Source organism: Aquarana catesbeiana, linkage group LG05 (genome assembly GCF_042186555.1).
Source record: "Aquarana catesbeiana isolate 2022-GZ linkage group LG05, ASM4218655v1, whole genome shotgun sequence".
NCBI classification, from domain to species: Eukaryota; Metazoa; Chordata; class Amphibia; order Anura; family Ranidae; genus Aquarana; species Aquarana catesbeiana.
This window is the reverse complement of record NC_133328.1, coordinates 534,344,725-534,372,631: the sequence shown is the minus strand read 5'-3', so window position 1 is coordinate 534,372,631 and position 27,907 is coordinate 534,344,725. Positions and strand designations below refer to the sequence as shown.

The window sequence follows — 27,907 nt, the reverse complement described above, 5'->3', positions numbered from 1 at the left end:
CCCTGCTTTAAACTTCTCCACAACTTTATCCCTGACCTGTCTGGTGTGTTCCATGGCCGTCATGATGCTGTTTGTTCATTAAGGTTCTCTAACAAACCTCTGAGTTTGTTGGCTGTATTTATACTAAGATTAAATTACACACAGGTGGACTCTATTTACTAAGTAGGTGACTTCTGAAGGCAATTGGTTCCACTAGTTTTTAGTTAGGGATATTAGAGTTAAGGGGGCTGAATAGAAATGCATGCCATACTTTTAAGATATTTATTTGTAAAAAATGTTATAAATCATTTATCATTTTCCTTCCACTTCACAATTATGTGCCACTTTGTGTTGGTCTATCACATAAAATCCCAATAAAATACATTTACATTTTTGGTTGTAATATGACAAAATGTGGAAAGTTTCAAGGGGTATGAATACTTTTTCAAGGCACTGTAAATGGAAGCACTTGAAAAATGCACGTTAACAAGCATTTTTCACTTACTCCTAATAAAATCTATGGGGCCTAAAAAAACATGAATCTGCCCCAAATAAACTCATCAACTTGTTTGTACTTCATGACAGGAGACACAACAATCAAGTGTAAATGGGCTCATTGAGAATAAGGTAATTTTTACCTTGAGTTTTGGAAATCGCATGCAAGTGTGAATTGGGGCTTAGTATTTTTTGATTGACTGTCTCAGTTAACAAGCCACTAAGCAGAAGACAAAATTAGTAAAATTGCTATTGTCAACTGTGGCATGCACCTGTTTCAATAGCGTTTATATACATCTGGGCAGATAAACCCTTAAAATACTATGTACAGTTGTGCTCATAAGTTTACATACCCTAGCAGAATTGATGATTTCTTGGCCATTTTTCAGAGAATATGAATGATAACACAAAAACTTTTCTTTCACTCATGCTTAGTGTTTGGCTGAAGCCATTTATTATCAATCGACTGTGTTTACTCTTTTTAAATCATAATGACAAAAGAAACTACCCAAATGACCCTGATCAAACGTTTATATACCCTAGTTCTTAATACCGTGTATTGCCCCCTTTAACATCAATGACAGCTTGAAGTCTTTTGTGGTATTTGTGGGTGAGGCTCTTTATCTTCTCAGATGGTAAAGCTGCCCATTCCTCTTGGCAAAAAGCCTCCAGTTCCTGTAAATTCTTGGGCTGTCATGACCTGCACGTTTGAGATCTCACCAGAGTGGCTCAATGATATTGAGGTCAGGAGACTGAGATGGTCACTCCATAACCTTCACTTTATTCTGCTGTAGCCAATGACAGGTCAACTTGGCCTTGTGTTTTGGATCATTATCATGTTAGAATGTCCAAGTACGTCCCATGTGCAGCTTCCTGGCTGATGAATGCAAATCTTCCTCCAGTATTATTTGAAAACATACTGCATTCATCTTGCCATCAATTTTGACCAAATTTCCTGTGCCTTTGTAGCTCACACATCCCCAAAACATCAGCAATCAACCTCAGTGTTCCACAGTAGGAATGGTGTATCTTTCATCATAGGCCTTGTTGACTCCTCTCCAAATGTAGCGTTTATGGTTGTGGCCAAAAAGCTCAATTTTGGTCTTATCACTCCAAATGACTTTGTGCCAGAAGATTTGAGGCTTGTCTCTGTGCTGTTTGGTTTATTGTAAGCGGGATACTTTGTGGCATTTGCGTAGTAATGTCTTTCTTCTGGCGACTCGACCATGCAGCCCATCTTTCTTCAAGTGCCTCCTTATTGTACATCTTGAAACAGCCTCACCACATGTTTTTAGAGAGTCCTGTATTTCGCCTGAAGTTATTTGTGGGTTTTTCTTTTCATCCCAAACTATTTTCCTGGCAGTTGTGGCTGAAATCTTAGTTGGTCTACCTGACCGTGGTTTGGTTTCAACACAACCAATCATTTTCCACTTCTTAATTAGAGTTTGAACACTGCTGATTGGCATTCTCAATTCCTTGGATATCTTTTTATATCCCTTTCCTGTTTTATACAGTTCAACTACCTTTTCCCGCAGATCCTTTTGACAATTCTTTTGCTTTCCCCATGACTCAGAATCCAGAAACGTCAGTGCAGCACTGGATGAAAGATATTCTCATTACTGTGGTCAAAAAACAAACATCAATTTGGCCCCACTAACAACTAGAAAATTGGATGAAGGTTCTTAAGTCCCACCCCAATTTTACTAGTGTATAGCCTGCTTTAGTTGTATAAATGGTGAGCGGATTAATAGCCCTGCTCCATCTGCTTTGCTACAAATTAATTATCCTAATATATCCAGAACACAAAGTAACATAAGCAGTAAAATATTATGTTTCCAATTCTGCAAGCCATGTATAGAATAGCCGTGCTTTTACCTGTCCTGTATCCTGTATTATTGAGGTACACTGCAAATGTACGAGGTTCATGTATAGCTTGCCAAGATGGAGAGGAGCAGTTCTCATTGTTGGTATAAATATTGTGGTTGTGGACATATTTCCCAGTCAGCATAGATGAGCGCGAGGGACAACACATGGGAGTGGTCACAAAGGCATTTATAAAATTCGCACCTCCTTCCTCCATTATTTTTCTGGTCTTGTTCATCACCTGCAACGAACCTGAAATAAATAAAATTCTTTGCTAATGTATAAACCATTTATGTGCCATACCAGCTTCAAGGACAATCGTAACACAATTCTAACTTCAGACAAGGATACTCTAGGGGCACGTAATATAGCCCTTTGAGAGAATCACTGATGGTTCTCTTAGCCTTTCAAACTCCATCCTAAACCAAATCCGCACTCTGCTGTTATCAATAATGAAGCAAAAGTTAAAAGTTAGTGGTGGCTGACAACATTGTGTCTTCCCCTTCTCTTTCCATCGAGATAAACTTGCATGATTGGCAAAACCATGCATACAAGTTTATGAAGCCATTATGGAAGTTATTTCTTTTTCTTAAAATAAAAAAAGAGGTTATACTTACCTGCTTTCCTCAAAAATATTACACAGAGCAGTCCCTTACCTCTTCTTCGGCAGTCCTCCACTGGCACTGTCCGCTTCTTTTCCTTAGGGTGCCATCTTAACAAGCTACGTGTTATGGGGGCATTACAAGGTGGGATCCATAGACACACACAGCACCAGTAAGCCTGCCCCTGCACCCTCCTCACAGGAGTTTGTATGACAGCAGTAGGAGCCTATGGTTCACGCTGCTCTCAGTGTCCCCTGTGAGACCAGGAAGTGGAGGAATGATGCTACAGTGAGGGACAGTGCCGGAGTGGTGAGAGGAGTGAGGTAGGTGTTTATATCTGCGGGTAGGTAGGGCAAGTAAGGGGAGTTTTTTTTACCTTAAAGGAGTTGTAAAGGCAGAAGGTTTTTTATCTTAATGGATTCTATCCATTAAGATAAAGAACCTTCTGTGTGTAGCAGCCTCCCCAGCACCCCCTAATTACTTATCTGAGCCCCATCTCTCTCCAGCGATGTCCACAAATGTCTAACCCGTCTGGGACACTCCTCCTGATTGGCTGAGACACAGCAGCAGTGCCAATGGCTCCTGCGGCTGTCAATCAAAGTCAATCAGCCAATCAGGGGAGAGAGGGGGCGGGCCAGGTCGGGGCTCTGTGTCTGAATGGATACACAGCATTCTGACTTGGCTCAGGTTCCCCCAAAGGAAGCTGTGGGCTGTGGGGGTACTCAATAGGAGGGAGAGGCCAGGGGCAGCAAAGAGGGACCTGAGAAGAGGAGGATCTGGGCTGCTCTGTGCAAAACCATCTGCATAGAGGAGGTAAGTATATGATGTTTGTTATTTTTTTAATTTTTTTAAATGAGACTTTACAATCACTTTAATGCAGAAAATGCTTTAAGATAAAAAAAATAAAAATAAAAAATAATTAGACTTTGGAACCACTTTAACCATAAGGCAGTCCAGTTATACTAAAAATTTCCAAATGCCCACTAAGTTTTATAATGGAGTACAGGGTAAGTACAGTTAAAAACCTAACCCTACATAAAAAAGCAGACCACATGTTGTCTTAAGCAGTGCATTCTAGTTGTGGTTTTAATTAACACTGTGAGAGTATGGTGACTACATACAGCCTACAGCCCTGATCCCAGCATACAGATCCCCCTAGTTTTCTGTAGTGTATGACAATCCATACACTACTTCAACTGCCATGTTGCTTTACTGGGCTTCTGGTGTGTCCCCACGCCCCTGAGGTATGGGCTCCTTCCAGGCATATCTGCCCTCAGTTTTTTCATTGCAACATATGCGCTAACATGGAGCTTCTCAGAGATTAGAGTTAGGGCTGCACTATACAGAGGGGCCATGACAAGACAGTGCAGCTTTCACATATATTTGCAAATATTGTGCAACTAAAAACCTTTTTTTCATAATAGAAATTTTGAACAATTTCAGTGCAAAATAAGGTACAGAGACAATACCGAAATTTTTAATTTTGTCACAGAAAAGGGCAGTCAGTTGTTCAATTATTGAGAAGGGATTTCAACAACCTGGTTAATGTGATAAATGTAGTCCAGTAGAGGTCCATGCTGCTGATTGATCCCTGTGAGAAGTATGTGATTGATCAGGGTGTGAGTAAGTAGGGGTAAGGTTCCGTTCACACTTGTGTGACTTTGGACACACAAAGTAGTAGCCCATTTATTTAAATGAAAGCCGTTCAAAAGACTTTAAAAAAGGAGGTTCCTGCACTACTTTGATTCAACTTTCATGTAATTTGAGCGCCATAGACTGCAATGTAAACTCTCAAAAAGTCACATGAAGGTCGCATCTTACTGTTATCAATGAGACAGATGTGCAACAGTAAAAGCCAAAGTCGCACCAATGAAAGTTGCATCAAAGTCACAATGAAAATTGCATGACTTTGGAGTCACACAAGTGTGAATGGAGCCTTACACCTCTATTTTTAAAGCAAAAATGTTAGACAGCGTACTTTGTTTTTTGGTGTTACTTTTTTTGGCTGCCTTGCTGGTAAGTATCCTGGGAATAATTTAGTTTAGTTTGTTCTTTGTTAACTTCTTCCATGAACACCCTACTCTAGATCAGTCTTCCTCAACTTTTTCAACGCAGAGGAACCCTTGAAATAACTTTCTGATCTCTGGGAACCCCTGCTAAAAATGACTATATCTACAACTCATGATACATTAGTGTGATGGTCAGTAGAAATAATGTTCCTTACACTTATGTTCATTGGGAAGAATTCCCCCCTTACACATAGCTAAAAAGATCAATGGTGTCAGTGGGAACTGAATCTGAGAGGCAGAAATTTCTCATTACTCAAGGAACCCCTAGCAACCTCTTGAGGAACCCGAGGGTTCCATGGAACCCTGATTGAGAAAGGCTGATCTAGATAGATATAAATGGGTGTGGTTGCCACACATCGGGTTGAATGGAGGAACCCTCACAGCAAGACAAATGCAGTACTGAAATCCAAGTACACAACAAGGGTGGTTACAATGTATCCTGTACTTCTTTGATCACAACACAAACAGCAATGTAAATGTATACATAATGGCCAAAATAATGTGTATAAAAGGTCCTCACCTAGCTCTACATCCTGGTCATCAGTCAGAACTAGAATAATATTCGGCCTGATATTCTTCCTGTCTGCTGGCAGACGTCCTCTAAGTCTTCCCGCTTTCAGTGTAGAACCGTGGCTTGCTGGAAGCTCCATATCCAGTATCATGAAGAGAAGTGCAAAACAGTAATACTTCATTGTAGAGGTGATGGTGGCTCTGCTGTGACCAGATGATGCTGAGTGTCCCTTCTGCTATTTGGAGGCAATCTTTTAGCTGCAATGCAATTAATAAAAAGTCATTTTATGCCTGAATATGCCCAATTATATAAGCATAAATTTACATGAATTAAGATGTGACATAAATGATCTCCTGGCCAGACCAAGAAATCGTTTTCGGCGATGATTAGCTAAGGGAATAGCTAAAGCACTTGGGAGAGCAAAGTGTAAACTGCGCTCATTACAATAGGTAGACAACATAACATACCTGTATGATTACACATTTATAGATGGAGCTCTATGAAAGTTAGCTAAAGCATAGCCATGTATTTTCCTGTTTATATTCAGTGATAAAATATTCATAGAACATCTCCACAATAGATAGATTTACACTAAAGCCAAGTATACACATTCAGAATATCATACAAAAAATACCGCTTTCGAAGCAATCGTACGATAATCTGATCGTTAGTACAGAGCTTTTGCTCAAAATTTTCCGAAGGGACAAGCATGAAAATTTTTCTTTTATGATTTTCATTTGATCAGTACAGTTTTCGTCCGAAAATACAATACAAAACACCACTTCCATAGTTTTATTCTGTCAAAAAAACAAAAACGGACGATCATTTTTCCGATAATCTCGTCTTGTTTACTAGGCTTAATGGGCTTATTCCAAAAGAGTGTGCAGAGAACAATAATAAGTTGCAGCCCTTCTCAACCAATGAAGTTTAGGCCTGTAGTGTTTTTATTCTATTTTCTGTTAAAGTTTACTGAAAAATATGCAATTGCAATAGGATCGTAGCAAATATTGAAATTTATACTAAGCAATAAAAAAGCTCTAAGGGGTGCATTTATCAAAACAATTTTCATATTTAATCATCCTGTGTAACTGCATATACAATCATTCTGTGTGAATGGGGCAAAAACAAATATTATTAGGCTATTTTCTCCCCATGTGAAATGATATTCTTCACACAGAATAGAGTGAATTAGTAACATAAAATTATGGCCACTGGGTGGAGCTGATGATCATAGCAAACGTAAAGTGATTTTAAAGTCTCGATTTAACCACTTCAGCCCTGAAAGAATTTACCCCCTTCCTGACCAGAGCACTTTTTGCGATTCAGCACTGCGTCGCTTTAACTGACAATTGCGCGGTCATGCGACATTGCACCCAAACAAAATTGATGTCCTTTTTTTCCCACAAATAGAGCTTTCGTTTGGTGGTATTTGATCACCTCTGCGGTTTTTATTTTTTGCGCTATGAACAAAAAAAGAGCGACAATTTTGAAAAAAAAAGCAATATTTTTTACTTTTTGCTATAATAAATATCCCCCAAAAATATATAAAAAACACATTTCTTTCTCAGTTTAGGCCGATATGTATTCTTCTACATATTTTTGGTAAAAAAATCACAATAAGCGTATATTGATTGGTTTGCGCAAAAGTTATATCATCTACAAAATAGGGGATAGATTTATGGCATTTTTATTATAATTTTTTTTTATTAGTAATGGTGGCGATCTGCGATATTTATCATGACTGCAACATTGCGGCAGACACATCGGACACTTCTGACAGTATTTTGGGACCAGTGACATTTATACAGCGATCGGTGCTATAAACATGCACTGATTACTGTGTAAACGACACTGGCAGGGAAGGGTTTAAACACTAGGGGGCCATCAAGGGGTTAAGTGTGTCCTAGGGAGTGATTCTAACTGTAGGGGGGGGGTGGGCTCACTACAACATGGCAGAGATTACTGCTCCCGATGACAGGGAGCAATAGCTCCCTGTCATGTTGCTAGGCAGAACATGGAAATGCCTTGTTTACATCTCTCCGTTCTGTAGCTCCGTGTCACAATCACGGGCCCCCGACGGACATCGATTCTGCAGGACCCACAGGCACGCTCATGGAGTACGCGGTGGCCGCATGACCACTAAGACGCATCTTAAAAGGGACGTACAGGTACGCCATGCCATTGTGCTGACGTACATCATTGTGCACTGGTCGGCAAGTAGTTAAAAAACAAAAAAACATGGTATACTTACCTGCTCTGTGTAATGGTTTTGCACAGAGCAGCCTCAATCCTCCTCTTCTCAGGTCCCCCGCCAGCGCTCCTGGCTCCTACCCTCCCGCTACTCACCTCTGTGCCCCACCCCCACCTCACTGGCTATGATTGACAGCAGCAGGAGTCAATGGCTCCTGCTGCTGTATCTGAGCCAATGAGGAGGGAGAGCGACGCAGCTCTTGTGCACATTGCTGGATCAGGCTCAGGTAGATATGGGAGGGGCTGCAGGGGGGAGATGCATTCTGAAGGTTTTTTACAACCAGTTTAAGCTGGGTATACATGTACCAAAATTCAGTCCAACAGAAAGAGCAGGGAGCTTGTAGACACTGCTACTCCAGCAATCGTCCAAGCCAAGTGACTGATCTGCTGTGTTCAGCATGCAGTAGGGCAGGTAATCGACTTAGGACCCGGAAACAAGTGGAGATCACTAGAGTAGCAGTGTCTGCTTCAGTGATTTCCAGTTTCCAGGGGCATCAGCCAGGTAAGGAAACTATGTATAAAATATCCATACCTGGAATTCCTCTTTAAAATATTAATAGCAAAGACAGCCATGCAAATAGCATTTTCAGAAACCAGTCAGCAGTGGTAGCCTAGGTATTAAACTCAGTGCAGTATTTTCTTCAAGATATGCAAAGGTATAACAAGGTAACTTGACAAAGAAAATCCTTTCTCCTAAACGCAGTTAAAAAGTGTAAGTAATTGTCTTATTATCCACATCTGATGTCTTCATGACAGGTTTCAAAGAGTAATGTGAAAGTGCATACAAACAAGCAATCCAAAGTCAGTAATCTGACTACTAATGATTAATGATGAACATATAACAGTTATCCCTTGGTGGTTCATATGCATAACTGACAGTTTATCACTGCACTTTGTACTGTTTGATTAAATAAATCTCAATCTAACGAATGTGTACAACCCCTGTCATGGTAAGGGGTAAGTTTCATTAGATGGTCTCTGGGGCAATACAGTTGATTGATGATGCGATCTGAGATGAAATACTGTCGGCCACACACTGATTGACAGCACTGACAATCACCATTCACACTACAGAAACCCCAAGCTTTCAGAGCTGTCACTCATCTGTCAAGATTGGCAGAAACTCCAGCCTATACATAATCCACCGAGCCCCAGACCATCCCATAGTGCTCTGTATACAAACCCACAATTTTCTCTGCATGCCTCCTTGCTGCTTGTCACTCTGGAAGGCGTATAACAAATCTGGTACATGTGACTAATGGGAAACTAACTTAAAAGTAAGGGAGCTGTTTTTTTTAATTAACTAATATAAAATAAAGAATCTAATAGATGTGAAATAAATCTATTCCAATAAGTCTCATCTATGTTTCATGCTATCCATGGATAAAAGTTGTGGAGTAGCCTACTTAGGAGCTGGCCGGGATTCATTACATGATCAGCACTTCAGCACCTGAGACATTCTGCAAAGCGGTGTTTCGACATGCAACATTAACCAGAATCAGACAAGCAAGCAGAACTAATTAAGTGAGAAATATCCTTCGTTGGAATACTGAGGGGGTTTGGGATCAGTGTGGGTGAGTTCTGTCAGTCAGGTAGAAAAAAAAAACCTCTTTCTTAAATTTCCAAACCCAAAATGAAGTTTTAATAAAGTGCTATTTGGCTGTTTACATTAATCAGTGCTGACCATAAATCCAGGGCCACAGGTAGATATAAAAAACACAATTCCTTAGAAAATGTGTTTTTATCTATAACTATCTATACACATGGGGGAGAACCTCTGGGGGAATCTAGGATGGAAAAGGACCTGGGGGTCCTAGTAAATGAAAGGCTCAGCAATGGCATGCAATGCCAAGCTGCAGCTAACAAAGCAAACAGAATATTGGCATGCATTAAAAAGGGGATTCATTCCAGAGATAAAACGATAATTCTCCCACTCTACAGGACTCTGGTCCGGCCTCACCTGGAGTATGCTGTCCAGTTCTAAGCACCAGTCCTCAGGAGGGATGTACTGGAAATGGAGCGAGTACAAAGAAGGGCAACTAAGCTAATAAAGGGTCTGGAGGATATTAGTTATGAGGAAAGGTTGCGAGCACTGAACTTATTCTCTCTGGAGAAGAGACGCTTGAGAGGGGATATGATTTCAATTTATAAATACCATACTGGTGACCCCACAATAGAGATAAAACTTTTTTGCAGAAGGGAGTTTAACAAGACACGTGGCCACTCATTACAATTAGAAGAAAAGAGGGTTAACCTTAAACTACGTAGAGGGTTCTTTACTGTAAGAGCAGCAAGGATGTGGAATTCCCTTCCACAGGCGGTGGTCTCAGCGGGGTGCATCGATAGTTTCAAGAAACTATTACATAATCACCTGAATGACCGCAACATACAGGGATATACAATGTAATACTGACATATAATCACAAACATAGGTTGGACTTGATAGACCTGTGTCTTTTTTCAACCTCACCTACTATGTAACTATATCATCAATACTCAAATCTGTCTTAAAGCTGAACTCCAGCCACAAAAAAATGTTATTTAAATATATTCCCCAATAGTCACAAATTATATAAATCTGCTTTGTGATTACCAAATGCCTTTGTCCATGTATTACCTTGTAAAACTAGCAGTGACATCATCACTGTGCTGTGCATAACCTGTGTAGACAGCAGAGCTGTGGGAGGGACCCAGCAAGCCCCACCCACTACATGCTGCCTGCAGAAAACTACAGGAAGGGGCGGAGACAAGACCAGTCACTCTGCACAAGGAAAAGAGCGGCAGTGACTGGTCTTTATTACAGGAAGCTCCTGTACAGAGACACATTTTCATGCAAGATTACTGAACATCTCTGAAATAAATACACAAAGTAAACACAATCCATCTAATGTTACACATGCCTCTTGTAATTAGATAGTATTTGTGTTTATCATGGAATCATCTTTAAAATCAGTTTCCAGTGTACACAGTTCTGGCCAGTCCAATACTGAAAACATGCTTACAGACAGTGGAAGCAGAGGGAAGACTTTATCAAATCACAGCTGTTTTTTTTTGTTTTATTTACAGTAATAGGCTTGGGCAGGTTGTCATTCATGAGAAGATAAAAAGCCCATCAAATCATAACTCCAGCATGGAGGATAACATAATGTCTGTGATTAAAAAGTTGACGCGTTTCAGGAGACAAGCCCCCTTCCTCAAAACTAATGTGGATTAGCTCTGAGGAAGGGGGCTTGTCTCCCGAAATGCGTCAGATTTTCAATCACAGACATCATGTTATGCTCCATGCTGGAGTTATAATTTGATGAGCTTTTTATCTTCTCATGTTTGTATTTTTTGGCTTTTTAATAAATTGATTGGTGTTAAAGGTAATGCACCGGGCGTTTGCTCCCTCCTTTTTTCTTTGTAGTATTTTGGAGTTTCCCCACTTGAGGAGTGCAGCACCGCTTGAAGCATTGCCACAGCATTGGATGTGGGACATAGTGAGTACTAAGGGTCGACTGTGTCATTCTTAACCGTTGTGTAGTCTGCAGGACTTGGACCTGGCTATCCTATCTGGCAGGATGTGTGAACCACAAGACCAGCTGAATAGAAGGAGGATAAGTAAATCCCCCAAAATGTGCTGGATATTGTTGTTACCCTCATGATAAATTAAAATTAAACTGGACTCTAAAACATACATCTGTCACTTTCTTCATTCTAAATACCAGGGTTCTTCAAAATGTTTCCGCATTTTTTAAAACTTTTTTCAACATATATAAAAGTGCGGAAACTTTTTGAAGAAAGAGATGACAAAAGGTACTGTTTACAAAACAAGAATCAATGAATATTCACATCTTATATGCAGTCTATTTCCTCCCTCCACTATATTATCCTGATTAATTGTTGATTGATAATAAAAGCTCCCATTAAATTATAGGAACAAACTATATTTTTTGGCTCAAATCTTCTCTGTAAATGACATGCTAAGGAAATAGAGTAGTAAAGCACTGGTCCTAATTTTTTAAATTCCTGTTCATAGACAATGACATATATGTGTGTGTGTAAGTGACATTTCTAAACGCATATAAGTACACATAATGATTAAAATTGTATAGGTCTCATTATGCGTTAACTTAGTTTAGGTGCATTCAATCTAACTGTATTTGGAGTAGGTAGAATTCGGTATGCTCAGGGGAAGATTAGATACTCTGAACACAGGTAGACGAAAGTACATTTAAATGTAGGAGAAAATTATCTGGGAAGTATAAAGTTTGTTCCCAGATCAATTCTCCTTCATTTAAATAAAATAAACCCATGTGAATGTAGACAGAAGCATGGGAAACTGGTTTACAGTAGCATGCTTATAGAAAAAAAGCTGCAAAGCTTTGTAACAGTCTTAATGCTTTGCAATGTCTAGTGTAAGGTTGGTTTCTCCAATGACCCTAATAAGAGCAATAAGGAAATACCGTATATACGCTTATGCTCCACTCACAGTGTCATCATCACCAAAACCAGATTCACTCAGTCTTCCAAATGTCAATTTTAAGAGTTTACTTTTTTTCAATGAAGGCTTCTAGGGCAATGTTTTATGACTATGTGGGTTATTTACGAAAGGCAAATCCACTTTGCACTACAAGTGCACTTGGAAGTGCAGTTGCTGTAGATCTGAGGGGGACATGCAAGGAAAATAAAAAAACAACATTTTAGCTTGCACATGATTGGATGATAAAATCAGCAGCGCTTCCCCTCATTTCAGATCTTCCCCTCAGATCTACAGCGACTGCACTTCAGAACATTATTACATGGGATTTTCTAGCCAAGAAAATTTTCACTTACCATAAATATTATTTTATTGTACAATAACATCTAAAAACCGACATATTTTAATGCATATCCTACAATGGCAATTATTAAAAGATCAACAAAAAAGTAAGTGAATTTACATACGGTAGTAGTGACAGCATTTAAAAGCCTAGTATTTAAGTATTTAACAGAATTTAAAGGAAAGGTGTAAGGATATAAACATGGAAGCTGCCGTTTTCAACTCCAGAACCATCATCCATGCTTACTACCAAATTACTTTTTTGCCTGTCAATGCTGCTAACAGGCTGACATTCTTCATGGTCTGAAGCCAGTCATAGACGGTGCCATTTTCTCACCTGCGCAGGGTTGTAGTAGGGAAAAATCGCTTGATTCCCCCAATAACACAGTCAGTATTGAGGGAGGAATCCCTCCCGCTGAGCTATTGTGTTCCCCAGCCAGGAGGTCAGTGGGTCAGTGGGAGCCATCCCGGACCGTAGAACACACAGTGATTGTTCCTAGCGGCTACAGCCAAAGGCAATAATAGCATGAAAAAGCCAACAGGCTGGTTATTTGAAAGTTGATCAACTTGGGTACAATCAGCCTCCCCATACACGGTTCGAATCTTGGCCAGTACTGGCTGATCCAGCTGAGATTTGAACCGTCTATGGCCAGCTTAAATCTTTTATATAAATCTTGCCTAGAAGATCTATTTTGTATGATGGCTTTTTAATTAATTTACCTTGCCTCAGGAACAAAGGTTCCATACAAACAGCCCTGATGCAGGGGACACTCTAATTGTCCTGAAATGTGTTGGGCATACAATTCTAAGAAAAATAAACATATCTTTGTTCAAGACTGATATGCCTGCCTCTTGTCATTGGGGTCCTCTGACATGGAGTTAAGTGCTGGTTATATTGATTTTTAATGCAGTACTTAAGACAACCATACATGTATTGAAATTTGGCCGGTTCAGCAGGGATGTTCCATGTATGAGGTATCGATCGACTTGCCGGCAACACTAATTATTGTATTCTGTGGCCGGGGGGTGAGCACTGGAGAATTTGCAGAGAAGGGCAACCAAACTGATAAGAGGCATGGAGGAGCTCAGCTATGAGGAAAGATTAGAGGAACTGAATTTATTCTCTCTTGAGAAGAGGAGATTAAGGAAGGATATGATCAACATGTACAAATATATAAGTGGTCCAAATAGAGAAGTTGGTGTTGAGTTATTCACTTTAAGGTTGTCACAGAAGACAAGGGGGCACTCTTTATGTCTGGAGGAAAGAAGATTTAATCTCCAAACACAGAAAGGTTTCTTCAAAGTAAGAGCTGTGAAAATGTAGAATTTTCTACTGAGCTGGTTCTGTCCAGCTCAGTAGATTGTTTTAAGAAAGGGCCTGGATTCTTTCCTAAATGTACATAATATAACTGGATACTAACATTTATAGGTAAAGTTGATCCAGGGAACAACTGATTGCCTCTTGGGGAATCAGGAAGGAATTTTTTCACCTGCTGGAGCAAATTGAATCATGCTTTGCTGTTTTGTTTTGTTTTTTTTTGCCTTCCTCTGGATCAACTGTGGGTATGGGATTGTGTATATAGGATTGTAAAAATAAAATGATGTTGTTATTTTTTTTCGTTTTTGCTAGATGGACTTCAAACAGACTAACTATGTGTAACTATGTAACTATGTGTGCAGAGGTGCAGCTACTCAACACAGGACCCAGAAGATCGTGGCTATCACTGTAGTAGAGCAGGCTACTACAGTGATTGTCAGTTTCTCTAACAGTGTCTTAGGTAAAAAATATATATAAAACACAAAGCGCTGTGATGCTAAATAGCTAATAATTACACATAAAACCAAGTGAGGCTGCTATCAAAAGAGAGTGTTTTCAGAGTCACTTAAAAAGAATAAATAATGATATTTGAAGCGCTTCACAATGTGCATGAAAATGAATATATAAGAATAAATATAAATAGTCAAATAAATCCAGCGGTGAGTAAAAATTCCTATAAAATCCAGCAATCAAAATAGTGTAAAATTATTAAAAATTAGTGACACCAAATGTGTAAAAAATTCACATAAAAAATCCACATAAAAATAAATATATAGGGATGTATTCAGAAGGTTCAATTATACAGGTGTAGAATCCTGATTGGTATAGAGCTTTTGATCACTAGCAAAGCTGTTTAAAAACAATTGCTTAATTAAGGTGCTCATTGATAGTACCAATGTGTTTTTTGCTTCTATTCACAACCAATGTGGGAATCATAAACAGGCAGATAAGAGAAAAAAACCAATCATTGTGCAATAGTTAGGATACCAAGGTACACAGGCAAACTTCAATCCACTCACGTGTGCCTTATAATGATAAGGCATATGCAGGTTTTACTATAGCAGTCAGCCGCCTTAGACAGGAGCAGATTCAGTGCAGTACACTGTGTGAAACTGCTGATCTGCACAGAGCTTCCTTGGCTCCTCCCACGCGTTACATCACAGTCACGTGACTTTTTCAAGCTGGACCCATGTAAGTATACAATAAAGATCATACCTGGAGTTTAGCTTTAACATTGGCAGATATTTCAGACTGGAGCGGAGAAACCAATGCCTTTTATCTAGATTACTTAATGGGAAGTCATCCATGTGTAGGAATGACACCCCTCTCCCCAGAACCACTAAATCTGCTCCAACATCTTCTCACTGCCTCCGGTAAAAGGTTTTAAAAAGTGAATGTTGTTTGAAGCGCTTTATTTAATGGAACTTGTTCTTTGATTGTATTTGTCTTTTTTAAGGTAAAATACCTGTACAGACAGTGGTAGTCGGTACTGTAATAAGGATGCCTTGTAATTAACTTTTGTCTAGAAAAAAAAAGATACATAAAGACATGATGGGTCTATTTGATTTTGTTTTAAAGCTGTAATTTCTGCTAAAAGCCCTGTCAAATAACAGAGCATGAGCTTATGAAGGATAATACAGGAGGATTTAATTACATTTTTCTCATAATCTCAGTGAGAGAAGGTGGGGAGGCCCTCGGGGCAGACAGGTCAGTCTTGTAAAACTGGACACATATGAGATACAATACTCACAGTGCTGCCGGCAGCGCAAATACTTCAGGAACATGCCTTCAATGTACTACACTAGAAAGCAAAGTCAAATAGGTAAATTTTCTTTCTTAGAGAACTAGTTCATGCACAATTTTTTTGACACAGTCAGGATCAGAAATTTTCAGAAATCCCAAACTGATCTTTTAGTCATTACCTGAACGGAATTGGTTTTTCTGCATACAGCCTACAGAACACATTTGGCAAAGTTTAGGCACATTCGCTGCCTATTTTTTTCTAACCCTGCACATTTGAGGAAGTTCTAAACTTTCCCAGTGCTTGGTGTAAGGATAAAATCGTCATTAACAGAGTAGCAAATGTCCAGAGAATGTGTGCAGTGGGGAGTAAGCGGACATCAGTTGGCACATCAATAATAAAATCAATGATTCGCCATCCTAAAATAGGGAACGTTAAAAATAGGTTGGGGTCAGCAGCTGCACCATTCATTGTATTATTTCTTGTGCTGGTAAACAGAATGTGAAAAACATGATGGGCTTGTGGTGAGGTTCAAGTGGCCCCTGAGTTATAAATAAGTTTGTATGTGGCATACACAGCACCCTCATCACTGTGATTTAAGTTTATGGTATGAGTTGTAAGACTGTCCCTTGATTTTTGTTTTTTTCATAATGACCAAATGTACCATCAAATCTCTATTTTTTTGCATGTCAGATCTAATTTGTCACTTACTAATGTTCCTTGACATTTAATCTGTAGTGAATGCCAGGCAATAAAATGCAAAATGAAGCATTTCCATTACAATTTCCACTTTCAGGTGTAAAATGTTACAGGGCCCTTCTTCCAAAAAAAGTTCTTAAAATGATTTTACAAACTATACATGTGACCTGTGCCCAAAATTTCCAACATAAAATTGTGAAGGTACCATTCCCAGCTTCTTTGTGGTGTCTGCATCATACATTGTTTACATATCAGAAAACAGTACAAAATGGTACATCATCATGAAATATTTTGGCTACTTTAACTCCAACTACTTGGCCAACCAAAACTTTTCATTTGACATTGTGTGGGTGTGGGTGGGTGCAGCATGGTGCGGAAGCAATAATACACACACAGTCGTTAGTAGAACTTGTATTGTAAAGGCAAAACAGTTCACAACAAACACGGTGGTAGAACGTCCAACCGGAACATTCACAAATGCCAACAGCATGTAGCGGAGCAGATATCAGCCGAACTGGCAGCGTCTTTCTGGAGAGGCAAAATGTGATCTGGCTGTCTTTTACCCAAACAGGAAGATGTCCAACAAGATTGTGAGCCCTAAGCTTTCCCTTTTCATCTGGAACCTTTCCCTGCTGCTAATACTGTCCCTGACAGATGGGCGACCTGTCCCTACAGCACCCACATGCGGATGTGCACCAAAACCAGGGGTCAGGGACTTATAAGGAATCTGCTGACCCAAAGGAGGCCACGAAGGGTCACCTGGATGCATTGTAGCCAACTGAAATGCTGCCTCCAAGAACCAGGAAACCACAGAGAACCCGAGTCCACCTACAGTAGAGAAAGCAGACTGCATCTGCCTACATGGGGAAGGGTTGGAACTGCCACAGTTAAATGCTTTCTGTGTCCCATTGACAAGATTTTTCTCTGTCAAATTTGAAGGCTGTATGTGCCCTCATAGAAAACAGTTCTCTTATTAAAACTCTGAAATAGAAATCCCCAAATGGGGACACAGACAGCAAAAACAAAGGATTAGTTCATTTTTACAAAAAAATTGCCCATGCACTATGGAGCCCATATATTTCAAAATATTTCTTAGGTTTAATAAACGCAACTCAACCCCCCCCCCCCCCCATCCTGTCTACATGTCAGGACAGGAAGACCATTACAGGGCAAATCCAGCATTGCATGTATAAGTGCTCAAGCTTGTTTGAGTCCCATGCATGCAAAGTGTGATCTGTCTGCATTGTTCAATAAAGAAGGGGCACTTTGCTCATGTTGAACTTTAACAAGCCAAACCGAGTCCTGAAGTGCTGGGAGTATGACTTCAATGATCGCCCCATCCTGCCATCTAGACAGGACAAGATTAGATCGCCTACTTAAGTTTTTGAGACAGGCTTATGAGACTACGAACAGCCTACAGTTATGACATTTAAAAAGAACTTTAATTTATCAAATTTAAGCAGTGTTTTGTACTGGGGACACTGGAGTGCAATTTTATTGTCAAACTGAACTAACCCTTTAAGACATTATAGAGGATCTAAGCCTTTTGAAAAAAAAAATTGGCTAAAGTTGGGCTTTAAAGAGTAATCAGACTAGTGGCTGTGAGAAACTTCTTAATTCTGACATTTTCTTTACTTTATGAGAAAAACAAAGGGTCTGCAGTGATTGTGTTTGTAAATAGCTCTCCTGTATGATACTCAGGGTTCTCAGCTCCCCAGATTACTAAAAAATAGGGTAGACTGGTGTCCTACAGTGATACCTGGATGAAGAACTGAAGGGCTAAGCACATAGGCTGAACTCCCAGAAATGCTTCATTCGGGGGGCATCATTAACTCAGAAATTTTCCTTTCCAAAGCTTTGCTCCAAACAAACTATCCCAAACAAACAATCCCAAACATTCCTGTAAAAAAAAAATAAAACTTCCTTTTCTGGTAACCACAAAAATTTCCATATGTGAACAATGCCTCCAGGAAAGTAAACTGAATTAATAGAGAATGCCATAAGAAGACTGCTAATAAAGCAAAGGTTTCACTCAACAAAAAGCCAGGTTTCACTCACTGAAAGGAGATAATCCCTTCAAACTGCTTGGCCATGAAATGCAAATATCAATAAACCTCCCACTGCCTCATCTAATCCCGGGGAGAGCTGCGGTATTGTCATTTCAGAAGCTGATCAGAATCCGAGGGAAAGGGATTCATTCATAATGCAATGGGGCTGTAAAGGAAACTGTACTGAGAGAAATGAGTACTCTGACATGGATGACTTTCTTCTGAAAATGGAAAGTGCCTGGCTGCCCCCAACTTCAGCACTTCCTTAGGCACTGATCTAGAACAAATAGTCAGAAAGTGAAGTCAGTCTGAACCCAACCTGTGTACATGTTCTAGATCAGTGACTCAGAAAATGTTGAGGACACTGCATTAGCATAACAGGTAGGCAACTAATATTTTCATGAAGTGTAGTCAGAAATAGCAGCCTCTGTATTCCAGTACAGGCTTCCTTTAAAGTGAATGCATCATATATATATATATATATATATATATATATATATATATATATATATATATATATATATATATATATACACACACACAGGAGGCAGACATTTTGTGGGCTTCACTAAAATACAGCATATACAATCAGTATATCAGTAACCCAATACAAAAGTATCATACCAGAGCTATATCTAGGAAATAGAACCTGAAATGGCAGTAAGTGGTAAGTGTAAGCATATTAATAACAACTATCTCTGTGCTGCCCTTTCCCAGATTCAGCTCTCCTAAAACTGTGCCTGGAATGTATTACTATCTTTAAGCTAGATATACACTTCTATATTTCTCTGAGACTGAACAAGAGAAAATCAATAACGTGAGTCCCACATCAATGCTAAACAACTTGGATTGAGGAATTTGTAATGTCGGCTATTGTATTCAGATACCCACAGTACCATTGGCTGCCTGCATACCCAATGACTGCATTGGATAGGGTGCAGTCACTGTTTGAAGGATAATTCTTCACCTAGCCCAGTTGATTTTTAAATGCACTTGTGTTGTTGCCAGGTGGTGCCCAGGGGAACACCCACAGCTCAAATTTAGCCAGGGACTTGGCTAACTTTATGTCAAAGCTTTATGCTTCTAATCTCTATTTTATTAATCACTATTTTATGGGAAAAAAATCAATCACTACAAATAGCGTCCCTATAGACTTCTATTGACATGACTAATTAACTTCAAAAATTGCAGAGTTCAAGTAGAAAGTGCATGGTATTGAGGTAATGATCCAGTTTTTGGACATCATGTTAATTTCCTAATCTGTATGCTCCAGGTCAGTATCAAAGTCAAAGCCAGGCTGGAACCAAACATTAGAAGGGGGTCCGCAATGGCAGCTAACATATTTTGCTTACTACAGGTTCCCTTTAAAGTATACAAGCATTTGTAGTGCACTTTTCCTTTTCTGAAGACTGACTCAAAATGATTAAACATAATGTTTTGGAAGGGAAATCAGCTGGGTAAGCTTTGCGGCTTAGGCAAGGCATTCAATTACACATCTGAGTGCTGCACTGCCAAGACATGGGTATGAAAAGAAAAAAAATAGGTAATGGTAATACAGAAAATTATTTTTTAGACAAATTGGGGCCTCTGTTTAAAAACAGGAACAATAGCACCTATTGTGTTAAATCCACACCAGAGCCTGTTAGGGTTCAAATGCTTTTACATTAAAATTCAAAAGTATGCTTCAGCAACTGGTTTCTTATTGTCTTTAGACTTCTAGGATAAAATAAGTAAGTACTCTTGGACTCCATAAACTGTGGTACTCTTTCTCTACACCTTTCAGAGTTCACCTGAACCATCCATGAGGCCCCTTTGAGAGCTGCATAGCCAGCCCTTGTACCCTACAGTACAGACTTATCTTCACACTGAGAAACCAAACCAATTTTGGATCCAGCAACTTCCACCTCCATCCTTTTGAGGTTTTCATAGCTGTCTATATCTTCCCAGTACACCCTCACTTCCTGTCCAGGTGACACCCTGTGTGTCAGAGCATGACAGTGTGTCTGCCTGAAGAAGGGGCCTTTAGTAGCCTCAAAATATCGCTTCTTTCTGTTGGTGACAATAAAGTGCTGTCTGTTTATCTGAACATGATGTGCTGGTGATGTTTTGGACTGATTGGATTGGACTTGCTAACAGCAAGAAAAATAAAAACTGAAACCAAAAAAGAAGGTGCACCGGCCTAGTGCATTATCATAAAACTTTTTATTAGTACAAAATATTCCAATGTACTCAAAAAAGTACACAAAAAAGTGCATGTAACATGTTATAGTTCCAACGCTGTAAAAGCATCCATCTACTGGGGCATATTTTATGAATTTCAACGATGATGCCCTCTTCCTCAGAATTAACCAAAGTCCTCTTCCAGCAAGGAGGCTTTGGTTAGCTCTGAAGAAGAGAGCATCGCCCCTTGAAAAGTATAAGCTGCACCCTGGTGAAAGGATGCTTTTATAGCACTAGGACTGTATCATGTTACATGCACTTTTTCTACAGTGAACCTTCTTCTCTGTTTACATTTCAGTTTTGGTTTCCCCGATCTGAAGCTGGCAGCAAGGCCAGAGTGATGTTGGGTTCCTAGTGGTGGTGGTCTACTCCTAGCAACAAGATTAAAGAGGTTGCTTGCTCTGGACCTACACTTTGGACTAATTTTTTTGAGAACCTCATTCACTTGTAGTGCTGATAAGATTGTTTGTACACAGCAAGAAAAACCTGGCCAAAGTTCTTATCCTTTCCCGCTTCATATTCTCAATAGAAGGGTTGGGCAACTTAAAAAAACCTCCTGGGTGTATTTCAAAATAACACCATTTTTTTGGTTGATCTCAAACAAACACCCACATGTGCAAACCAAGGTAAATCAGCTTTTTTTTTCATACCTTTTTTGTCACTTTTATTTCTAAGTCATGAGTCTGATCCACACAGCAGATTAAAAAGGAGAATTCACAGAATGACCATCAACAAACCGTACATTAAAATGTGCATTTACTATATTTTTGTGTGGATGCAGGCCAGTAAAATGACATTCTGTACCATATATTTCTGATTAACTAGCAGCATGTTTTGGGCCATAACAATGGCATCATACATTCTCGCTCCTGGTTGAGGAGGTACAGAGACATGTTAGTCATGTTATATATGTAACAAAACTGCTTTAATGTTCTATAAAATAGTATCAAGAACACATAATATAACAAAAGGCTTTGCACAGAGAAATTAATAAGCCACTTCTTATCACTCTCCCACAGTACTGCGCTTATTTAAAGTAAACATCATGGTATATTATTCCCACAGGAAAAGTTTGGAGTTTAACTCACCTCTGTAAAATTGCATGTGAAATATCCCACACTGTTTTCTGTTATGAAGTTTAGAGGAACGTTTTAGACAATGTTGACCCAGAAAGTGCAGCCATCCTGACTGCACTGAGCAAACATTGGCAGGCAAGTGTTTGAATAACCCCCATAGCTGACAGCTACACCTCTGTGTTAATAAAATTCACACCCTTACACCATACTAAACACCACTACAAAGCCCCTTTTTCTTTATAACTCAATCAATTCCATACTAATTGCATTTCTATGTTTCCTTTATATGCATATTCCTTAGTATAATGTAATGTAATTATGTAAAATAGTCACAGGAGTGCAGCAACGTTGTTGAATCTACTTGCATATTGATAAAAAAGTAATGTTTAGGACTGATTAATAAGAAAGTGAAAAGAGCAATGATCAAGCTCATTAACTATGACAATTAGTAAGCTTACTAAAATATCACTTTTGATTGGTTGGCATGGTTATTATACATTGCTTACCATTATTGCTTTCTGAGCTGCCTAAAGCATGGCTTAAATTTTGCTCCAATTCTGAGTGGGGGTGGTCCTGTCAGCGCCAGCTCAAGAAAAGTTGATTTAAAGTGTATGTAAACCCCCCTAACGTTTTCGGCCAAGGAAGCTGCCATCTTTGCCTCTGTTTAATCTACAACTTCCATGATGCTGCACATGTGATTAGCTATGACACCAGCTATTGGATGGTTTGACAGTTTGGTTGTGAGCACAACAAATGGGAGTGTTACATTTCCGGCACATGCCGAAATATGAAACTGTTTTATGGATGGGTTTACATCCGCTTTAAAGGAAATGTATGGGGTTCCTAAAAAAAAAAATATCAGTGCTGCAGCTGTCCCTCCACCGGCTCTAAGACCAAGAACTGAGCGATCATATGACCGCTGGTCGCTCAGGTTTTAGACAGCTCTGAGTAGAGAGCCGTAACTGCCAGTCACTGTTTTCTGCTCTGCACCTCCAGCACTCACTAGAGTGTCAGTGCTGGAGAAGGGGTGGGCACAGGTGGTTTCGGCTCTTAGCTGTGTACTGAGCATCGGAGCCAGCTGCCAATCAGGTGGCTGGGTGGATCTAGACAATATAGTTGGGATCCTTCCAGAGCCTGGAGCGACTGTATGACATGCTGATTCTGGGTCACAGGAGAGCACAAGAAAGTGTGGCCAAAAAGTCTACTGAGCTGAGTGGAAAATTGCTGGCCAAGCACTGACTACATCCTATGCAGTCACTGTTCGAGTATTCAGAGCACAGTGGGTGTAGCATCTGCAAGAAAAAAATAACTAGCAAACGTAATTCCTCCATCCACACTGTTTTGCAGGCTGAACAAGAGAAATCTAAGTGTTTATGGCTATCCTTGCTGAATGAGGCAGTGCACTTGTGTATTTGTATGCTTCACTGAGCCATGTGTGGACCATATTCATCAATACTCAAATTTATATCAAAATTGCTGTAAAAAGCACTGAGAAGTATTACCAGTATTGATTTTTTAAATCTTAATTCCACAGGACTGCCTACCTTCCAGCCATCAGTACTTAGCATGGGGGGATTCTCTTCTTTCTGAGTAATTTATGCATTGTACATGCATACGATGCTGCTAAAACTAAGCCAACAGCCAACAGTAGGACCAAGGTACACATACCATTATTTAGTGCATTTTATGAGCAGGGTTGAATTCTGCATAGGCAACACTAGCCGTAGCCTAGGGTGGCACACGCAGTCACCCACACATTTTCGCAACCATCGGTAATTTGTTACATACGTGGTAAATGGTAAACCGACTGCTGCCCTGTCTGCATGTTTAGGTCATCTAGGTCCTTGCTGCTACCCTGCACAAGCTGGGCATTTTTATTGATGGATTATTGCTCTGTAAACGTGTAGTTTAGCCACTCTCGAACAAGTTAGAACTGAACTGCTAGCAAAGTAGTGTGATAGTTTGCCTTTCTCTTCTAGCCAGTGCCTCCAGGTGTTCTAATGCTGAGAGGGCAAACTGTGTACATGTTGGGGGTTGCAGAAAGTGTTTCTGCAATATGTTGTGTATAAGGAATGCTATAAAATTTACTTTATTTTTAGCAAGAAAAACACTGCAATCTTTATTTTAGATAATATTAATTCTTCTGTCAAAAATAGGACAAATAAAGTCACAGAAGACATCATCTAGGTTAATATTTTGAGGTCATAAAGATAAACATAGATAATAAAGATAAGCATAGCTATAGCATTTAATCTAAACAAAATGAGACACCCAAGCTAACTGCCTTCTGGGGTTATTCAGATGAATTCCATACTTATCTACTGTATGTCTGATATCTTTCTATCATCTAAAAAAAAATTCTGTGAACAAGGAAATAGAGCAAGAGGGAGTGCTGCTACTAGTGAGTAAACTTTTCGCACTCTCCTATCGATGCTCCTTCATAAACTTTACTGTAGAACCTCTGGTGCACTTAGTCACTGTGTTGTGGTCAATGACTAAGCACACCAGCATGAAATGTGTCTGAATGTCAGTGGTTCTACAAAAAAGTTTATTAAAGGGTCTTGACTGGTGAGTGTTAAATTGCTGATGTTAAATTGCTGATACTAAGGACTTAAACTTACAAGTCAGCATAGCTTTCTCACACTAAAGTAGGTGGATCGCTTGAAGAGGCTTTTATGATATGAAGTGATGCTACTACTACTATGTAATGTCTGAGAAGATAGGTAACAAGCTATATAAAAGATTCACATGCATTAATGTCAAAGTGAATTATGAAATCTTTATGCTAAAACATAAATTGGGAAATAAGATATACAAGTTCTAAGCATCTTCCACTAAATATATACTGTACTTATAATTAGGAAGGTTTTCTTTGCAGTTCCAGTTTATATGTATTTCGTACATGCCTGCATTTTTCTGCTTAGTCTATTCTTGCTCCAACGCCTTCCCATTTCCTATTAGGACACATCTTTAAATAAAATGGTCATGTCAACCAACAGACCAAATATTTAGGGCCTGATATATCAACAATTACATTCTAAGATTAGGGCTATTCCGCTTCACAGTCAATGGGATTCACACTTTCAGGGCAGACTTGAATCTGCTTAGTGGATGGAAGACAAAAAAGGCCAGTCCTTAATGAGAAAACTTGGATGATATAGGTCTTAAACACCAATTCCAGGCAAATAAAGGCAATCAGTAATCTTTTTACACTTAACAGTTCACCTAATTTCTCATTATTTGAGTTTTGTGTTGTCAGAATCCAGAGAGCAACTCACATTGTCACTATGATTGCACTTCCTGACCTCACTTCCTTAAGCCTGCATCGTGTAATGTCCTCTTTTTGCTTCTTATATCACCAATCACATTCTAAGCAAGAATGAGTTTGACTGGTGACTTTGAAACACTTCTTTGTACCTGAATTATTTTTTTTACTAGCTTTTTGTTTGGAAAAGATAACCATGAACCTGCAGTAAAAGTGTTTGGGTATAGGTCTTCTCACCACATGTAGGGGTTCTCAAGTCATCAGACAACTAACAAAAGGTAAAAGGATGATCTTGAGCACTACAGCAATGAGAAAAAAACTGAAGCATTGACCAAGTAGGCGCTATCCTATTTATGCTGGTTTGATTTTCCGTTTTGATTGGAATGTTCCTTTATGTCAGCTAATGTACTCTACTCCTACATCTTTATCTAGTCAAAACAAGACCTGGCACCATAGGTATAAATCCCAGTATAAAAATAAACGTACTATGATTTAATCATCACTGAGCTTATCTCTATCCTGACCCGATGTAAAAATAATGGAAGTAGCTGAGCTGGATCCAGAAGTGGGGAGTGTGTAGGAGGCTTTAGGATGCACTTCAGTGGAAGTGAAAGCAGAGATTTACTTATACACCCATGGAAACCTTTTCTTTCCTGAGCAGAGATTTCCTATGGAACGTGCTTTCTGCATGATAAAATGAGAGATCGTACATTGGCACACCGCTTATTCTTAAAGTGATTGTAAAGTCTAGTTCCCTATATAGTTTCCCTATAAGAATAATAAATACGTTATACTTACCTGCTCTGTTGTGGTGGATTTGCACAGAACAGCCCGGATTCTCCTCTTGTCAGGTCCCTCTTCTGTGATCCTGGTCCCTCTCTGTTGTTCAGTGCCACCACAGCAAGCAGCTCACTATGGGGGCACCTAAGCCGAGTCACAGCTCCCTGTGTCCATTCAGATAGGGAACCCTGACCCAGCCCCACCTCCTCTCTCCCTGATTGGCTAGCTGACTTTGATTGATAGCAGCAGGAGCCAATGGTCCCACTGCTGTGTCTCAGCCATTCAGGAATGGCTGAGACACATATGAACATCGCTAGACAGAGAGAGACCTCAGGTAAGTATTAGGGGGCTGAGGGGGGCTGCTGCACACAGAAGGCTTTTTATCCTAATGCAAAGAATGCTACTACTTTAAGGCACAGAAAATTAGAACACAGAAAAAAACTGTCATATATGTCTTCACACAGCCACACTTGACTCTTTGGGGCTAATTTACTAAAGGCAAATAAGACTGCTCACTTTTGCAAAGTAAATTACACTTTGCAAGGGAATTTGCCTCAGGGCTTAGAGAATGTGGTGCAGTTTCACTTTGCATAGAATACCCAGTCACGTGCAAGGAAAAAAAACCAGCAGTTTTGCTTGCACATGATTGGTAAATTGAAGTCAGTAGAGATTCACCTTATTTACTAAGCTCTAGGGAAAATTCCCCTGCAAAGTTTTTTGTCCACTATGATTGTTGTAAAACCATGCACAGGGAGATGTCACATAATCTAAAAGATTTTGGAAGAGTTTATTTTACTTTTTTACTTGATTACACAGCTCTGCTTATTGACACCAGTCTCTACTGCAAAGGAGCTTATGCCACAGTCACATATATTAGTGAAAGTTTATGTAGATGCAGAAGAACCTCCTAGTATATTTTGTTTTATATAGTGGAAGAAAACAGCAAATCTGCACAAACAGAAAGACAATATACAAACTCCATGCAGTCACATTCATGTGTACAGATCAATTATGACTTCAAAGGATTTTGTGGGACCGGTATTGCTGCTTTAAGGACTCCAACAGCTGTGAGATCTTTTGCAGTTATTCATTTCATAACACCATGGAGCAGTGCCAAACAGGCAGTAATAATGAGATTCCATGACATGGTGTATATGAATGTTGTGTGAAGGAAGGTTGAAAAAAATCTATTTGTTTTCAAGTTGACCATACATTAGTAAATGTTTTAATTCACATTTTTACAAAAATTGCATGATAATTCTTTGTACATTCAATGACTGGATGAATGTTGGTCGAAAGTACCTAAAAATATTGTTTGCTTTTAACATTAGATTTTGGAATGAATGTAATTTCCAGAACAAAAAACGCATTCGTGGTTAGAAATTCATTCATTTGAAAGTTTTACATCCTGTTCCTTCGAACTTTCTTGTCGCTGTGGTTAAAAAATAAACACTGCCCACTAACAAAAATTCTTATAAAAATAATTTGGAATAAAATTCTGCTAATGTATGGGCAGCTTTTAGACCCCTTTCACACTGGGGCGGTGCGGGCGTTAGCAGTAAAGCGATTTGCAGGTGCTTTAGCAGCGCTGCCTATTCATTTCAATGAGCAGGGGCGGTGGAGGAGTGGTGAATACACCACTCCCCCACCACCCCAAAGATGCTGCTTGCAGGACTTTTTTTTTCACATCCTGCAAGCACACCTCCCCAGTGTGAAAGCACTCAGGCTTTCACACTCGGGTGGCTTGAGAGGCGCTTTTCAGGCGATTTACAGGTGCTATTATTAGCGCTAAAATGCCTGAAAAGTGCCTCAGTGTGAAAGGGGTCTAAAGTCATCAGAACCCTCTTTGTCTGCAAAACTCTAATGTCTAGGATAGGACTGATTCTTGCTAATGAATCTGAAAAAGACAAATTGAGCACATCTAGGAACAATGGACAATTTCAATGTTTTTCACCATTGTTAATACTGTTCTGTGATGTCAAATTCATGACCTGTAAAAATATTTGATAACATATGATGCATGCTAAATAATGAATATTAATAAAAAGTATCTATATAGCACCAACAGTTTGCACAGCACTTTACAAAATAAAGGGTGACAGTACAGTTACAATACAAACAAGACAAAAGGGTTAAGCTGGCCATAGATAATTCTTTTTTTGGATCAGCCAGAGGGCTAATCAAAAAAAC

The 27,907-nt window shown here is 39.4% G+C and overlaps 1 protein-coding gene across 2 annotated transcripts in view; it reads right to left on the bottom strand.

Moving 5' to 3' along the window:
* Nucleotides 1-27,907, bottom strand: part of SULF1 (sulfatase 1) — a 200,973-nt gene that overhangs the window by 95,457 nt on the left and 77,609 nt on the right. For both annotated transcript variants that reach the window (XM_073631777.1, XM_073631779.1), the window contains exons 3-4: nucleotides 5,529-5,776; nucleotides 2,350-2,589 (exon numbers count right to left, since the gene is read on the bottom strand). In XM_073631777.1, the coding sequence (XP_073487878.1) occupies nucleotides 2,350-2,589; nucleotides 5,529-5,700 (412 nt within the window). In that variant the 5' untranslated portion in view covers nucleotides 5,701-5,776. The remainder of the gene's footprint in view (nucleotides 1-2,349; nucleotides 2,590-5,528; nucleotides 5,777-27,907) is intronic.